Genomic DNA, 18,030 nt, shown 5'->3' with positions numbered 1-18,030 from the left:
TGACTTGTTTCCTATACCATTCTTAATGTCTCCCCATCTATTTTATGCTTACCAATTATGCTTCTTATTGCCCCTCTATTTTTCCCCTCCCCCTCTGAAAACCCTCCATGTCATGTCCATTTATGATTCTCTTCCTGTTCTAGTTGTTTGCATTTGTATGTTTTCATGTTGTTGTTTTTAGGTTCAGTTGTTCATAGTTGTTTTTGTCATTTTACTGTTCATAGCTTTTGATCTTCAATTTCTTTGGTAAGTCCTTCTAACATTTCATATAATAAAGCTTTGGTGAGGAGGAACTGCTTTAACTTTACGTTATCTGGGAAACACTTCATCTGCCCATCCATTCTAAATGAAAGCCTTGCTGGATAGAGTAATCTTGGATGTAGGTCCCTGCCTTTCATAACTTAGAATACTTCTTTCCAGCCCCTTCTTGCCTGCAAGCTTTCTTTTGAGAAATCAGCAGATGATCTAATGGGAACTCCTTTGTAGGTAACTGTCTCCTTTCCTATTGCTGCTATTAAGATTCTCTCTTTATCTGTAATCTTGGGTAACTTAATGATGATGTGCCCTGGTGTGTTCTTTGGGTCCAATTTCTTTGAGACTGTCTCGGCTTCCTGGAAGTCTATTTCCTTTACTAGATCGGGGAAGTTTTCCTTCATTTGTTCAAATAAGTTTTCCATTTCTTGCTCTTGTGTTCTCCTTCTGGCACCCCTATAATTCAGATTTGCAACATTTAAAGTTCTCCCAGATGTTTCTAAGCCTCTCTTCATTTTTTTGAATTCTAGTTTCTTCATTCTCTTTCAGTTGGATGTTTATTTCTTCCTTATGTTTCAAATCACTGAGTCCTGGCTACCTTCCTGTCACTGTTGATTCCCTGAATATTTTGCTTTATTTCACTTTGGGTAGCTTTCATTTGTTCCTTCATTTCCAGCCAAGCTGAATCAGTTCTGTGAGCATCTTAATTACCAGGGTTTTGAACTCTCCATCAGATAGACTGGCTAGCTACTCATTGCTTTGCTTTTTCTGGAGTTTTGATCTGTTCTTTCATTTGGGCCGTATTTTTTTGTCTTGACACACCTGTTAAGTTGTAAGGGGGCAGGCCTTAGGTATTCACCAGGGCAGGGCAACCCTCTTTGCTGTCTGTGGGGGAGGGGTCAGAGGGGGAAAATGCAGCTTGCTTGCTGGGCTCTAGCTCAACTTTCCAACAAACTCTCATGTGAGAATGGGAGTTTCTTCCACCATGGCAACCCCCACCATAGTCCAGTCAGCTCTGAGTCTGTTTCCCAATTCAGCCAGACCCACCCACGTGGTCTGCTGCCTCACCAGGTGTTTTCAGCCATCCCTGCCCACATAGTCCATAGCCTTGCCCTGGGTTCTCTCAGCTAGCCCCCGCCTGGAGGTCTGGTCTGCCACCTTGCCATCGGGTCCTTTCAGCCAGCCCCGCCCACATGGTCCACCACCTTGCCTCAGGTTCTCTCTGCCTGCCCCTCTGCCCATCTCACTCCTACCGGTCTAGTTGACCTGGTTGACTGTTTCTTTAATTCCTTGGTTGTTAGAGTTCCATGCAGTTTGATTTTCTGGAACTTCTGGTTCTTTATTGTTTTTAGATTGGTTGTTATCCTCCTTTTGGTTGTGCAAGGAAGCAAAGGGTTTCTACCTATATGCCTCCATCTTGGCCAGAACTCCACAAACTACATTCTTAACAAGTTAAGCCCAATTCTGTAGCCTGCTTTTGTGCTATAGTGGCAGCCATGAAAGACTCTGGCCTACAAACTCTAAGATATAGAAAAAGTTTGTTGATCCCTGCAATAGAAAACCAAAAAAAGAAAATGCCAATGGAGCTAAAGGCTGGTTCTTTGAGAAGATTAATAAAATTGGTAAACCTGTAGTCAAGATGATCATGATAAAGAGAAAATAAATTTACCAACACCAGAAATAAAAGAGGTGACATCACTACAGAATTTACAAAAAGCCTAATAAGGTAATGGAAACAATACTGTGCCAATAAATTCAATAACTTAGACATAATGGAGGAGATGAAAATTATCAAAGATCATTCTAGAAGAATAAACTGAATAGACCTGTATCTTTGAGAGTAATTGAAACTGTGGTTAACATTCCTACAAAGAAACTCCAGGCCCAGGTGTTTAAAATGTGAATTCTGCTAAACATTTAAGGAAGACATAGTATCAAGTGTACAAAACTCTTCTAAAACAATTGAAGAGAGGGAAGTATTTCCCAACTCATTCTATGACATGACACTCGTGTCTATGTCATGTCTATGAGTGTCAAGGACATGACAAAGAAAGAACACTACAGACCAATATCTAGATAGAAAAATGATAAACAGTATTTTAGCAAATTAAATCCTAAATGGAGTTATATCAGGAATGCACGGTTAGTTTAACCTAGGAAGGGGCTGGGGCAGGGATCAAGCAAAAAAGAAAAAGAACTCATGGACATGGATAACAATGTGGTGATATGGGGGAAAGGGGGATTGGTGGAGGTGGAGATAAATGGTAATGGAATACAATAAAAATGAACTATAAAAAATTGGGGAAAAAATACATCAAAGATCAACATCTCTCCCCCCAAAAGATTCACACCCAGATGGTATACTATCAGTATTAAAGCCATTACATTTCTATTTAAAACAGGCAAAGGAATTAACATCAACTCAGTTTTACAAACCAGGCACTGACACCAAAGCTGGCATTGGTGGCTATTCAGTGTTTCCACCTTCATGTGATTCAGGCAGTCCCTTCACTGATTTGGGCAGCTTATTACTATAACCATTGATAGGATGCAGCAGAAGTGGTGCTAGTCCAATGTCAGGCCTTGCCTTTCAGAAAACTAACAATGCTGACTTCCATCCTCTTGGTACTGTGGGAGTCCTGAGCTGCCAGGTCATTGGTACAGCCAGCTTTCTGGAGTAAGCCACATGGAGAGACCACAAAAAGATAGGAGGCCAAGCAGCCACCATCTGAATACAACCACAGCAGAGACCCCAGGGAAGAGCTACAGAATCATCCAACTAAGCCTGGTCAACCACAGAATTGTGAGAGCTGATAAAATGGTATGGTTTAAAGCCACTGTTGGGTGGTTTGTTTCATAGAACAGATAACTGACAACACTGACAAAGCCCGTGTATACATTCCCCTCTCCCAAAACATTAAAAACCAATTATCACTGACAGTTGAAAAATTCATCTACAAAATAACAGAAAATCATACATTACAGTTCACTAAATGGTAAACACCATGGCCACGAAGAGTGTAGCTCAGGGAATGCAAAGTTTTGTTTTGTTTTGTTTTGTTTTGAATTTAGTACATACCCAAGGATATGTTTATTGATTTTAGAGAGGAACACTGATATAAGAGAAAAACTGGTGTGAGAGAAACACTGATAGGTTGCCTCCTATATGCACCCTGACCAGGGCTTAAACCCACAACCTAGCTATGTGCATGGACTTGGTACAATCAACCTGCAACCTTTTGGTGTATGAACCGATGCTCAACCAACTGAGCCACCAAGTCAGGGCAGAAATGCAAGTAGTCATACTTAGGTACTCGTTAGCTTCAGAACTTGTCAAACCCTGTTCTCGTCACATTGTGACAAGAAAAAAATTTTTTTCAATGGTCAGTGCTTGCTCAGGACCTGTTACCGTTGCTAGAAATTGTGTGAGTCACAACACCGCCCCGCAAGAGAAAATGCTTCATTGTTTAGTACTCATCACTTTCACCATGTGTCATGAGTTCTGGAACAAATTAACGATAAGCACTGAGGTACCACTACAGCTTAATGATAGAATTGTATTCATATAATTCACAACATTAGGGAATTAAATAAGAAACAGTATGATTTTTACTCAAGTTCCAAAGGCATACTTCAAAAAACCATATTTATTAATTACCACTATTTTATTTTAAATTATGGCATTGAATTTATTTTGAGGCTTCAAGTTACACTGATGGAGGCCACAAGTTTTGGTATTTCCCCTAGAGAAGTATGAGATAGGGAGGTTGAGAAAGGAGCCTGTGGCTTCCAATAAGGTCATGAAAAAGATAAGCTGCCACATATTAGCAGCAACAGTAAACATTTTTCCAAAAGTTCCAGACCAATTAAAAAAAGTTCTAGTCAACAAAATCAATATAAAAAAGAAATGAGTTTATATAAATATCAAAATCTAGCCAAGTCATCATAATTTGCAACTTTTGTACATATATCAGCCAAAGCCAGTTAGATAATACAAAAAAGAATTCATTCACACTAGGAACAAAAATAATTGGGAAACCACTAAAAAGAAATGGTATACTTTACAAATGTAACTAGTTAACAGTAAGCACATGGGACTGTGACATTTAGGAGAGCTTTCATTTTCTACATTATTTATTTTTTACCTTTTTTTAACTTACACATATACAAGTATTACCTTCAAAGTTCTAGCCACAATTCTAAGTAGAGTAAATAAAATTTTAAATTTTCAAATAGTATACATTCATTTCAAATACGGGATATATTTTATCATTTTATTTGGGGACTTAAACACAAAACATTGTATCATTTAAGTTCAGGTGTGATGGAGGGCTGGCAACATGGTAATGGTCTTCATAGCTCTTTATCCTCACAGCTGACTCACATGGACTTTAGAGCTCACGAGTGTGCATGGTTCCATGTGCTCTGGGTGTAGATATGAAGAAGGAAAGTGACTGCAGACCCACAATTAACATAAAAACATCACCAATCTCATTCACTGTTTATAGAACATTCAGCAGAGATATAGATGAAAATATGAGCTGGCTACCAAAATTAAGGGGAGAAATCATTTTAAATAATGAAAATATCTGCACAGGGCAGCCTACAAGTAGATCTGTTATGAAAACATACAGATCCACATCCTAGGTAAAGCCTCTCTATAACTTGATTTTGGCCAGAAACATTCCCCTATATAAAAACAAAACTGTGTGCATAGTATGTACCAAGTACCAGGTTTATCTAGTCTTTTATATTTGAATGCCTCTTCCAGATTCTTGGGTGGGTAATGGAGGGGACTAAGAGTAGGGAAAGGCAACTGACCACCAGGCAGTGAAAAGATTCACTCTGTGCCTCTCCAACTCCTACCATTCATAGTTCATCAAACAGAAACTGCACTCCACTTAGCTAACCAACTGTTCATGTGACTTTTCTGTCAATGGGAATCTGGGGGAAACTACAAAGTTTCTTTCCTAGCCCCAATTTCTATTTCCCGTTCCAAAGTGGTGATACTGGTACTCTCACAGACAGGCAAGAGCCAGGCAAGCCACCACTGTTGGAAATGGGCTGGTTCATTGTGTCCTTCCTTTTTCTTTCCAAATAGCCCAGCAATTGTCATTAAGCATTACATACACTGAAAACTTTTATAAACCACCATCTCTACCTGCCCATGTGATTTAGAAACACATATTCCAGGAATTCAGCTCCCTGGCTTATACAACGCACACTACCAGAAACAAAACAAAATGCACAGGGACCTACTTTCTTGCAATAGCCAAGTATAGCCCTCTTATTGTTTAAAAGATTCAAATTTATAGTAATAAATATTTACTTTCATTCAAAATACACACACACATTGCAGTAACTATAGGAATGTTATAATTATAGATGCAGATTACAAAAAAGAGGAGGAATCCTATACAATAGAAAAACAAACCATTCTCAGCCAAGTATTCCTGGTTATATGAAAGAATGTCTATAACCTTTAAAACCAAAGAGGGATAGGACAAGGCTGGGTGGAGAAGGAAGTGTAGAAGTTTGTCTGGAGGGATTCAGCCTCGTACCACAGGGAAGCTTGGCAGGGCTTCAGTATGAGGTTACCATAGAATGTGCTCCAGAACGCCTTGTCTAATCAGCTGCTCACACTTCCACCGAGGTAGAAAGTGCTGAGTGGAACAGATGGTAGAGAGAAAAAGAAAGATTGGAAAAGAATTTTAAATTACATTTTACATCATTAAAAAGCAGCAACTGGTTATACATTTTTCAAATTTCAATAGTTATACAGTTAAAAGCTAAACTTAAGTATATTTGCTACTTTCATCAACTGAAACTGATGGTAGGTAGAAGTGTATTGATTTCTTATTTTAATAAACAAATTCATAGTTTAAGTTAAATTTAAAGACTTATGAATTCTAGTAGGTATTTTCCTTAGTATTTGCATTTGAATTTATGCACAGAAAATCCAGGTAGGTGAGATTTTTAGGCACCAAATAGATGACAAGTTGTATAATAAGTCATTAGGAAGACCAACAAAGGAATGCTCCATTAGACCATTTATTCTAATTATGGTGGCAACTTTTCTCTTGTACTTTTCAAGTTTCAAAAGTACTTGTAACCTATGAAGTAAGTACTGTTTATACACTATGTTAAGACACCTACACCGAGATAATGGTATCACTCGTCCTTCATGTCCTGAGAGGATACTCTGTCATTGTGAAGTGAAAAGGAGCCTTCTTGTCTGATTGCCTCTCTACACACAAGGGCTTAAAACAGAAGTGAACATGTTGTAAACTTTGGAATGAGGAAGTACAGGAAGCAAGGGAGGAAGAGCTTCCAAGCTCATGGATGACCAAAGTAATCTCAAAGAAAAAAAAGATACACTTGGGTCAAAACAAAAACCAGTACATTATACAGTACAGAGCAAATAGCCTTAGAAAATACTTGCAATAGAAAAGATTACCAAAAATATTCAAAGAAGCAAAATGTAACTTTAGTAGCACTGTACACCTACAAGTCCCTCATAATAAACTCAAAGGCCTTATGTAATTCCTGTAGCCAAAAACAGTCCTCCAAATTAGTCATGAAAACACATGGGCCGCCCTGGCTGGCGTGTCTCAGTGGATTGAGCGTGGGCTGCGAACCAGGCATCACAGGTTCGATTCCCAGTCAGGGCACATGCCTGGGTTGCAGGCCACAGCCCCCAGCAACCACACATTGATCTCTAGCAACCACACATTGATCTCTCTCTCTCTCTCTCTCTCTCCCTTCCCTCTCTAAAAAGAAATAAAATAAAAAAAATTAAAAAAAAAACCACATGGGCCAAGGACTATTATTTAACATGTTAAAAAGACTTTAGAAGGTATAATATAAAAAAGGGGTCCACCACAACATACCACCAACACCCCCAAAGAAAAAAGGCGGGGACATGTTACTTATTTAACAGTTATTCCGATTTTTTCTAAAAAAAGGGGTTTCCTGATTTCTAGACAAACAGAAACATGTTTGTCATATTGATAGGCGTAAGTGAATGTATAGTAAAAAAAATGTCTCCCTGTTTTATAGTATATGGACAGATTCCATAGAAAACTGATTTTAGATGTGATGAGACACTTTTAGAAACACTTTAATATCAACTATAGTAGACTATGTGTTTTTTAAATTTTCCCATTTTTATAAAGGGTAGGATGATAGTAACAAAAAGCATCGCCATGGGAACCAATGTCACCCCAATAAATTTAATAAAAAATGAAGTAAAATAATTCTTTTGCCAGAAACAGCATTACCATGAAAAAGGTTTCTGCATGGTCCACACAGAAAACAACTGTCTAACACAAAAGCAGATGGAAGAAGGGCTCAGCTGGGTTCCCACTTACCCAAGCTCTACCTAGGTATTCCCTGCCACTGAGGAATAACCATCATCTGGGCACACTGGGTGGGAAGATCAGCCATAAAGTTTAAGAAAAAATTTCAACCACAGGATGGTGTTTAGGAAAAAATGACATTTTCTCATATCTTGCTTTATAAGGATAGCTTTATTCTTGTGAACCAAAGCTTCACAATGGGTCCTCCAGAAATATAGATTTTTAGGAGACTATTAATTTCAGTATTAATATTAATTAATATTAATTCAATTCATCAGTATCCTACTTCTCTAAGAGGACACTGGGAGGGAAATTCTGCCTTAACAAAAAAAGATTTTAGGGTGCCCTGAAAATTTGTCTTTAATATATTTAACCTTTGTTTTATGAAACTACCAGAGCTCTAAAGGTACTCATAAAATAAGAGATCAAGGCACCCTCTCTTAAGAAAATAAGTCTAAGAACCAAATAACCTGAAGCATTCTTTTGTTCTATTCCATAAACAAAGACATAGGCTCATTAGACACTAACCAACAAGATGGGAGGCAAAGAAAGAGTGGTTCTCATTAGGTCATTTTTCCTCCTGCATTAATGTGACTACAGAAAATTGAAATAGGATGAACATTAATTTAGAACATTAATGTAAAATTAATGTGAACTTGAAACTTTCAAAGCAAAGAATAAATATATTGAGATTCTTAGTAAGAAAAAATTTAGTTTGCCCTGGCTGGCGTAGCTCAGTGGATTGAGCATGGGCTGCGAACCAAAGTGTCGCAGGTTCGATTCCCAGTCAGGGCACATGCCTGGGTTGCAGGCCACGGCCCCCAGCAACCGCACATTGATGTTTCTCTCTCTCTCTTTCTCCCTCCCTTCCCTCTCTAAGAAATAAATAAATAAAATCTTAAAAAGAAAAAGAAAAAATTTGGTTTAAGTTAACAACTTCATAGTTTTAGTATTTCCCTAGTAAATTCTGTTAATATATTACTCAGAAATTTTTTATCTATATCATTATTTGTTTGCTAAAGAATTACGATTTAGCCCTGGCTGGTGTGACTCAGTGGATTGTGCACCAGGCTGAGAACCAAAGGGCCTCTGGTTCGATTCCCAGTCAGGGCACATGCCTGGGTTGCAGGTCAAGCCCCCAATAGGGCATGTGAGAGAGGCAACCACACATTGATATTTCTCTCCCTCTCTTCTCCCTCCCTTCCTCTCTCTAAAAATAAATAAATAAAATATTTTTAAAAAGATAGAGAAATATCTATCTCTCCATGGGAAAAAAAAGAACTGGGATTTATATGGTGAAATACAAGCTAAACATGAATGCTTATCACCTTTTTAATCACAATTCAAAGAAAAGAGTTAAATCTAACATTTTCATAGTGCTAGAATAAGGTCCAGTGATACTTTCCTTGGAAAATGCTTAGTATTAAATACAAGCAACATTCTATTAAATTAATTAATCTTTCCTTAATTACACGTATATGTAACATTTGCCTAAGCATGTCTTTATATTTATAAAAAGTAGTCTTACACTAAACATAATGTCTAGATATAAATGAGCATCACAAGGTGATGTTTACTTTGCTACTAATTTCAACGTTTCCACCATGCAACACTCTTAAAAGATTTCAAAAATCTTAAGACAATAAATACCTGGCTATTTTTTTTTAATAGAACTGGTGTACCATCATCAACTTCGAATTCTCCAAAGTCTTTTAGACATCGTACCTGAAAAGAAAAAGTGATGTTTTATCTAAATTATTTCTTAATATGTAGTGACCACAAAGCATATAAAGATTATACAATATAAATACCCACACAGTAAAAGTATTAAGCTTTCTGTTGGTTTGTTCCTTCCCTGCGTACTTAGTCCTCGTACTCCTACTATTGTATTCTAGTGGTTCCAATTGTCCTGTTCTGATGGGGAGGAAGAAGAATAGCAAAATATCCAAATGTATGTGTGTACTAACAGCAAGGAAACCCAGGGAGATGCTGAAGGGAAACATGATTGCATTCCTTCCCCTCTGCAAATACTGAAGTATTAAGCAGTGAAACAATCTATTTACAAAGAAAAGGGATCAATTCCAACCTGCCTCTTATAGGTTCCTCCCATGATTATCAATTTCTAAGAATAGAACACAGGTAAGTTTACAAAACTTCTGTTTTAAAAAGATTTTTCCAATCTCGGGAACAAACTTAAAGGACACATGGACAAAAACTAGGGGGAGGGTGGTAATGGGAGGGAAGTGGGGAGGGTTGGGAGGGGGAGCTGAACTGGGAGTAAAAGGGAGAAAACTGTACTTGAACAATGATAAAAAAAAAAAGAAAAAGAAACAGCATTTGCAAAAGCAACAACAACAACAACAAAAAAGATATTTCCAATCTCCTTTGATATGCACACTCTTTTCCCAAAATCCTTACAACTAAATCAAGAAAGAGCAGAAGCAGATTCATGTTATAAGAATCAGGAGAGGTTTTTAGTTGGAAGGTGGGAGGCATAAGACTGCCTTTTCATAACCACTTCTACAACTGCAGGGGAAGAATGTCCCTGGAGAGGTTATAGACATGGCCACAATTTCAACTGCTACCAGAGGAAACCAGGACATTTTTTCATCTTCTATGAGAAGTCAGGACTGGAGTTTATTCTCAGCGCCAGGATTGGTATTAGTAAACCCAACTCAAGCAGTAAGTTTCAAGCATCTACTTTTCCTATGTAATTTCAGCATGTCCTGTAATTCCTCTAGAATCCTACCATGACTCAACCAAGTATTTTAACTTAACTTGAGGAATGCTATTTTAGAAAATTCTCTACCATCACTAACACCTTTTTACTTCTTTAAATATATTATGGAAAATCATGAATATACTCAAAAGTAAAAAGAAATATTAGGGAACTCAAAGTTCTATTAACTAGCATCAATTATCAGCATCAGGCCTACCTTGTTCCCTCACCAACTTCTAGATTTTTAAGCAAATCCTAGACATAATTTCATTTCATCTATAAATAGTATCTACTTCTACAAAATGAGATTCTTTTAAAAAATATAATCTTAATACCATTACTACATGTTATTAATTAGGAATTTTTAAATCATGAAATTTCCAGTTATATGATGGTGGTATAGGTAAACATGGCTCACCTCCTTGCACAACCACATCAAAATTACAAGTAAACTAAATAAAAACCATCATTCAAGGGACTGTCAGAAATCGAGCTGAATGAAAGTCCTACAATTATTGAATTATAGAAGAAACCATGTTGAGTCTGGTACGAGAGGCAGAGACACAGAATGGACTGGTCCAACAGCCACATGTGGCAGATAGAAATCAGGCGGGATCTCTTAGGAGCAAAGGGCCCCTGGCCCATACCAGATTCCCCAACCAATGGTTCCAGCACCAGGAAGATACGACTCTATAACTTCCAGCTATAAAAACCAGCAGGGGCCCTGGCTGGCATAGCTCAGCGGATTGAGCGCAGGCTGCGAACCAAAGTGTTGCAGGTTCGATTCCCAGCTAGGGTACATGCCTGGGTTGCAGGTCATAACCCCCAGCAACTGCACATTGATGTTTCTCTCTCCCTCTCTCTCTCTCCCTTCCTTCCCTCCCTAAAATAAATAAATAAATAAAATCTTAAAAAAAAAAACCAAAAAACCCCAGCAGGGATTGAGGTTGTGGAAGACAGAAACTGATGGACTCCCTGGCAGTTCCTCTTGAAGAGCCATTGCACAGATTTACCTGGACTCACCCCCTCTGAACACCAGTGTAGGGGCAGCAGATTGAAAGTCATCAGAGATATGCAGGGAGGAACTGAACTATCTGGCATCAAGGCAAGAGCTGGGGGACAGCTTTCTCCCAGAGAAAAGTGATGTCAGAGGCCATTAGTCCTTTTCTGAGCCCCCTCCCCACCACAGAGCTGTCAGGAGAGCAACATATCTGAGACACCATCAATTTGGCTCACACTGTTTGCTCCACCCTGGTGATTCCCTGAAGCCCTGCCCCATCCAACTTTCAGGCTCACCCAAGATGTTTCCAGTGGCTTTTTCATATGAATGGCTTTTCTCAGCCAAGGTTTCAGTTTTTTCTAAATTCTCTCAAACAAGCAACATCTGGCTTCAGCAAGCCAGTACCTCTCACTAAGTTGCCCTAGGCCCGGCACTAGTAGCAGCCAGCCTTGCACCTCAAAGTCCAGCACAAGTAGCAACCATCTGGAGATCACTCTGTAGCTTTGTAGCTGTGTTCTGTGTGGACAGAACACAGGCAGTGCCTGACCTTGCATGTGCCAACAGCAATCAAGGCTCAACTACAACCAGAGGGTATACATAGCCCACACAGTTGGGTGTAGCTTGAGTACCCAGCTTGGGTAATAGAGGAGGCTGTGCCACTGGACCCTACAGGATACCCGCTATAGTAAGCCACTCTATCAAGCCTGGGAAACATAATAGCTCTATTTAATAAAAAGAAACACAAGGAAGCTGCCAAAATGAGGAGACAAAGAAACATGGTCCAAATGTAAGAGCAGAGCAAAACTCCAGAAAAGGAACTGAACAAAATGGAGAAAAGCAATCTATGTAGACTTAAAAACACTGGTTATGCCTCTGGCTGGCGTAGCTTAGTGGATTGAGCATGGGCTGCGAACCAAAGCATCACAGGTTCGATTTCCAGCCAGGGCACATGCCTGGGTTGCAGGCCATGGCCCCCAGGAAACACACACTGATGTTTCTCTCTCTCTCTCTCTCGCTCTCTCTCTCCCTCCCTTCCCTGTCTAAAAATAAATAAATAAATCTTAAAAAAAAAAAAAACACTGGTTATAAAGATGCTCAAGGAACTCTGTGAGGGCGTAAACAGTGTAAAAAAGGATTTTTTCTGCCTTTGTTTCCAGTCAGAAACAAAGGATACACTAACTGAAATAAAGAACAATTTGCAGGGAATCAACAGTAGAGTGGATGAAGCCGAGAAGCAAATCAGCAATTTAAAATATAAGACAGCAAAAAACAACTAATCAGAACAACAAGAAGAAAAAAGAATCCTCCCCACACAAAAAAATGAGGATAGTCTAAGAGCCTCTGAGACAACTTTAAGCATACTAACATCTTAGGGGTGCCAGAAGAAGAGAAAGAACAACAACCTGGAAATCTTTTTGAAAAAATAATGAAAGAAAATCTCCCTAACTAGGGACAAGGAAATAGACATACAAGTCCAAGAAGCACAGAGAGTACCAAACAAGATGGAACCCAAACAGGCCCACTGCAAGACACATCATAATTAAAATGCCAAATAGGAAAAGGGAATCTTAAAAGCAGCAAGAGCAAAGCAGTTAGTTATGTACAAGGAGGCCCCCATAATACTGTCAGATGATTCTCAAAAGAAACCTTGCAGGCTAGAAGGGATTGGCAAGAAATCATCAAAGTGATAAAAAGCAAGGACCTACAACCAAGATTACTGTATCCAATAATATCCATTACTGTATCCTGCCTTTTGCCAGGTCAAAAGGCAGCTCCATTTTTAGTTTTCTGAGAAAATTCCATTTGGTTTTCCATAGTGGCTGAACCAGTCTGCAGTCCCACCAACAGTGCACCAGGGTTCCTTTTTCTCCACAACCTCTCCAACACTTGTTTGTTGCTTTGTTTATGATGGCCATTCTGACCAGTGTGAGGTGGTATCTCAATGTGGTTTTAATTTGCACCTCTCTGATAGCTAGCAATATTGAGCATCTTTTCATGTGTCTCTGGATCCTCTTTATGTCCTCCTTAGAGAAGTGTCTGTTCAAGTCCTTTGCCCATATTTTAATTGGGTTGCTTGTCTTTTCAGAGTGGAGTCATATGAGTTCTTTATATATTTTGAAGATCAAACCTTTGTCCGAGGTGTCATTGGCAAATAGGTTTTCCCATACAGTTGGTTCTCTTTTTATTTTAATACTGTTTTCATTAGCCATGCAGAAGCTTTTTATTTTGATGAGATCCCATTTGTATCTTTTTTCCTTTATGTCCCTTGCTCTAGGGGACATATCAGTGAAAAGACTGCTACATGAAATATCTGAGATTTTCCTGACTATGTTCTCCTCTAGGACTTTAAAGGTATCATGACTTATATTTAAATCTTTTATCCACCTTGAATTTATTTTTGTGTATGGCATAAGTTGGTGCTCAAGTTTCATTTTTTTGCACATAGCTGTCCAGATCTCCCAACACCATTTGTTGAAGAGGCTATTTTTACTCCATTTTATGTTGCTGTCTCCTTTGTCAAATATTAATGGACCATAGAGACTTGGGTTTATTTCTGGGCTCTCTGTTCTGTTCCATTGGTCTATGTGCCTGTTTTTATGCCAGTACCAGGCTGTTTTGATTACAGTGGCCTTGAAACACAGTTTGGTAACAGGTATTGTGATCCCTCCTACTTTGCTCTTCAAAGTATGTGTTTTAAAGTTATTTAAAATACTTCCAATTTGACTAATCCACCAATTTAAAACATAGGTTCATTTGTTTTATTGTGCTTTCAAAATTTGTGGGTTTTCCACATGGATTTAATAATATATAAAATGCTTACATGGTTCCAAAATCAAAACTATTAAAACAGGTCTATTCAGAAAATTTAAGCTTTTCTATCCCATTTCTATCATCCCCTGGTTTGTTACATTGTTTGGTTTTGGTTTATTTTTCCCTTTCCTTTTTAATATAAGCTAATATATATTCATATACACCACAGACAAAAGGTGGAACAATCTATGCATTAAGGAAAAATCCACTTTAAGAAGTATACTTACTTCAATATATAGGCTTTTGGGAGGTTTCATATCCTGTGTAATATCCAAACCTTCATCTCCTCCCAATGATCTCATATAAGTAGCAAGGGACTTTTTATAATGATTGAACCATTCAATCTGCAAACATAAAGATGGTCATTTGACAAAGTTTTAAGAAAACAAACTTACAGAAATTGTATACTTATTCTTTGTAAAACAGCACATATTCCCATATGGACCACTGTTATGACCATTTATTCATTTAAACTATAGGCATAGTTCATTTTATTGCACTTTACAAATGTTGTGATTTTATCAATTAAAGGTTTGTGACAACCCTGTGTGGAAAAAGTCTATCGGCACCATTTTCCCAAAAGCATTTTCTGTGTCACAGTTTGGTAATTCTCACAGTATTTTAAACTTTTTCAATATTATTATGTTCATTATAGTAGTCTGTGATGAGTGATCTTTGTTATTATTACTGTAATTGTTTTGGGGTGCCATGAATTATGCCCATAAAAGGATGGCAAACTTAACTGATCAATGTGTGTGTGTTCTGACTGCTCCACCAATCTACTGTTCCTGTCTCCCTCCCTCTCTTTAGGCCTCCTTATTTCCTGAGACACAACAATATTGAAATTAGGCCAATTAATAACCCTACAATGGCCTCTAAATGTTCCAGTGAGTGTTCATCTTTCACTTTAAATCAGAAAATAAAAAAATTATTAAGCTCATTAAGGAAAGCATATCAAAGGCTGAAATAGGCCCTGGCTGGTGTGGCTCAGTGGATTGAGTGCTGAAACCAGAGGGTTGCCAGTTCGATTCCCAGTCAGGTCACCAGCAGGGGACATGCGAGAGACAACCACACATTGATGTTTCTTTCCCTCTCTTTCTCCCTCCTTTCCCCTCTACCCTAAAATAAATAAATAAATAAATAAATAAATAAATAAATGATCAATCTTAGGGGAAAAAAAAGCTGAAATAGGATGAAAGCTGGGTGCCTTGTACCAGTTAGCTAAATTGTGAATGCAAAGAAAAAATTCTTAAAAGCAATTAAAAGTGCTACTCCAATGAACAGTGAATCATAACAAAGTGAAACAGCCTAATTATTGACATGGAGAAAGTTTTAGAGGTCTGGAGAGAAAATCAACCAGCCACAACATTCCCTTAAGCCAAAGCATATCCAGAATAATTCCATAACTCTCTTCAATTCTGTGAAGGCTGACAGAGGTAAGGAAGCTACAGAAGAAAAGTTTGAAGCTAAGAGAAGTTGTTCATTTGTTAGGTTTGAAGGAAGTTGTCTCTATAACATAAAAGTGCAAGGTGAAGCAGCAAGTGCTCATGTAGCAGCTACAGCAAGTTGTCCAGGTCTAGCTAAGAGAATTAATGAAGGTGGCTATACTAAACAGATTTTCAATGTGGGTGAAACAGCCTTGTATGGGAAAATGATGCTATCTAGGACTTTAATAGGTAGAGAAGTCAATGCCTGGCTTTTAAGCTTCAAAGGACAGCTTTACTCTTTTTAGGGGCTAAAGCTGCTGGTGACTGAGTTGAAGACAGTACTCATTTACCATTCCAAAAATCCTAGGGCCCTTAAGAATTATGCTAAATCTACTCTGCCTGTGCTCTATAAATGGAACAACAAAGCCTGGATGACAACACATTTGTTTAAAACATGGCTTATTGAATATTTTAAGCCCATTATTGAGACACATTGCTCAGAAAAAAAAGGACTGCTTTCAAAATATTGCTGCTTATTGACAATGACAATGTATACATTCATGCAAGGGTTCTGATACAGATATACAAGTTTGGTGTCCTTTTCATGCCTAACACAACATCAATTCTGTAGCCCATGGATCAAAAGCTCTCATATATAATGTGCACCCACGTATTTGGTCCAAACTTTCAGGAAAAATACCTTTCATATTAATGTTTTAATTCAATTATTTATTTATATTTAGAAACAAAACCAATTATCGTATTCCAAGGTATTATTTTGCATACTGATATCGGTATTGCTTTCTAGAGTTGCACTTTTAATGAATAAGCGTAAGTAAAAGAACTAAAAACATTTATATAGCCCTGGCTGGTATGGCTCAGTGGATTGAGCACTGGCCTACAAACCAAATGGTCACTTGTGTGTTTCCCGATCAGCACATGCCTGGCTTGTGGGCCAGGTCCCCAGTAAGGGACATGTAAGAGGCAATCACACATTGATGTTTCTCTCCCTCTCTTTCTCCCTTCCCCCTCTCTAAAAATAAATTATAAAATTTAAAAAATTTATATATATACAGAATTAGTACTACCCATGTATAATGCACATCCTTATTTTTCCCTCAAAAATTTGGGAAAAAGTATGCATTATACATGGCAAAATATGGTAATTTTGTAAGGCTATAGCTGCCATAGACAGTGATTACTCTGATGGATTTGGGCAAAGAAAATTGTAAACCAGTAAGATGGCAACAGAGTAGGAGAATATATTGCACACCTCCTCCCAGAACCAAATTGGAAATAAAACTAAAGAGAGGTCTAGACACCTGAAATAAACCAAAGACTACCTAAAAGGGAGGCTTTTAACTAAGGATGGGGGAAAAAATACCATAACCAGTAGGAAGGTTGAGGTCATTCAAAGGGCCTGCCCCTAGGGCAGTGGGCTGAGGTGGTAGTGCAGCTGTGAGAGCTTCCCCTTGAAAGGAGAGGGTTGGGGAACATGGACCAGGGTCCCAAACGGAGCACCAGTGCTGGAGTAAGCAGATCATGTAGCACCCCACAGTGAAGGGCCACGAGGTTTACCTGTCGAGCAGCTGGTGAGGGACCAGAACAGCTGAAGGCAAAGCCACTATTTTTTTTGTCTTTCTTAATTTTTAAAGGGGCCAAAGCATAGGTCTTGTGTTTGCAACCACTCACCTTGGACCCAGTGAAGAGAGGCAGCAGGAACTAGTCTCACAAGTATAGTGTGGGATATACAGGGGAGTGATGTGGGGGAGTGACTATAGGGTTTTCTGTGCCAGGATATACCTGGATTCTGCAGCAGCCATCTTGCTTGAGAAGAACGAGCTCCTCCTAGGGTGATAGCCTTGTGAGATATTGCTCACCCCACCCTCCCTCTTTAATCCTGCTCCCTCCACCCTGAAACTTTTTTTCCCTATTATGTAGTTTAGTTTTTTGCTTTGTTTTATGTGGGTTTTCTTTCCTTTTACTACTTATTTCCTCCCATCCTGCATCTTAACCCATGTTGAGGAGACTGCAGCACACAGAGTCTGGGGATATTAGAGACAGACTGTGGGGTGCATCCATATGATATACTCTCCCAGGAAACAGACTGGTACTTCCCCTTCATGGAAGAGCATTAGAAATACCCTTCTGGTTTCTGACAGAGCCAAAATATGGACTCTGGAGATCCCACCCTACTGCATACAGGGAAATAATTCAGAACAGACTCAAACCACTGGCTCAGGGAATGGGTGAAACACATCTTCCCTGAAGTCTGAAAGGTATCTACCATGGGAAATCTAGAAGTCCCATCCACTGATCCCACCAGAAGCTCTCTCAGAAACAGTCAGGTCTATGACTAGTCTAAAACGGAGAGCAGAGGAGAGGCAGATAGATACAGATTCGCTGGTGACTTTAGTTGTTTGCTGATATACCCGTGTACCTAATGCTGTTAAAACCCAGGTG

The 18,030-nt window shown here is 38.7% G+C and overlaps 2 protein-coding genes across 5 annotated transcripts in view; one reads left to right on the top strand and one right to left on the bottom strand.

Moving 5' to 3' along the window:
* Positions 1-13,659, top strand: part of NINL (ninein like) — a 261,481-nt gene extending 247,822 nt beyond the window's left edge. For 2 of the 3 annotated variants that reach the window (XM_045832842.1, XM_045832841.1), the window contains one exon: positions 10,143-11,103. In XM_045832842.1, coding sequence (XP_045688798.1) covers positions 10,143-10,364 — 222 coding nt within the window. In that variant the 3' untranslated portion in view covers positions 10,365-11,103. Of the gene's footprint in view, positions 1-10,142; positions 11,104-13,604 lie in introns of those variants that run through there. The other variant, XM_045832845.1, reaches the window with a different exon arrangement.
* GINS1 (GINS complex subunit 1) overlaps positions 3,916-18,030 on the bottom strand; it is a 35,526-nt gene continuing 21,411 nt past the window's right edge. For both annotated transcript variants that reach the window (XM_045832849.1, XM_045832850.1), the window contains 3 exons: positions 14,368-14,484; positions 9,261-9,335; positions 3,916-5,915 (listed from right to left, as the gene is read on the bottom strand). In XM_045832849.1, the coding sequence (XP_045688805.1) occupies positions 5,847-5,915; positions 9,261-9,335; positions 14,368-14,484 (261 nt within the window). In that variant the 3' untranslated portion in view covers positions 3,916-5,846. The remainder of the gene's footprint in view (positions 5,916-9,260; positions 9,336-14,367; positions 14,485-18,030) is intronic.

This window comes from Phyllostomus hastatus, unplaced genomic scaffold, assembly GCF_019186645.2.
Source record: "Phyllostomus hastatus isolate PE091 unplaced genomic scaffold, TTU_PhHast_1.1 phas_contig_17, whole genome shotgun sequence".
In the NCBI taxonomy this organism is placed as follows: domain Eukaryota; kingdom Metazoa; phylum Chordata; class Mammalia; order Chiroptera; family Phyllostomidae; genus Phyllostomus; species Phyllostomus hastatus.
Note: the sequence above shows the minus strand (reverse complement) of the source record. Positions and strands in the feature narration are given on the sequence as shown.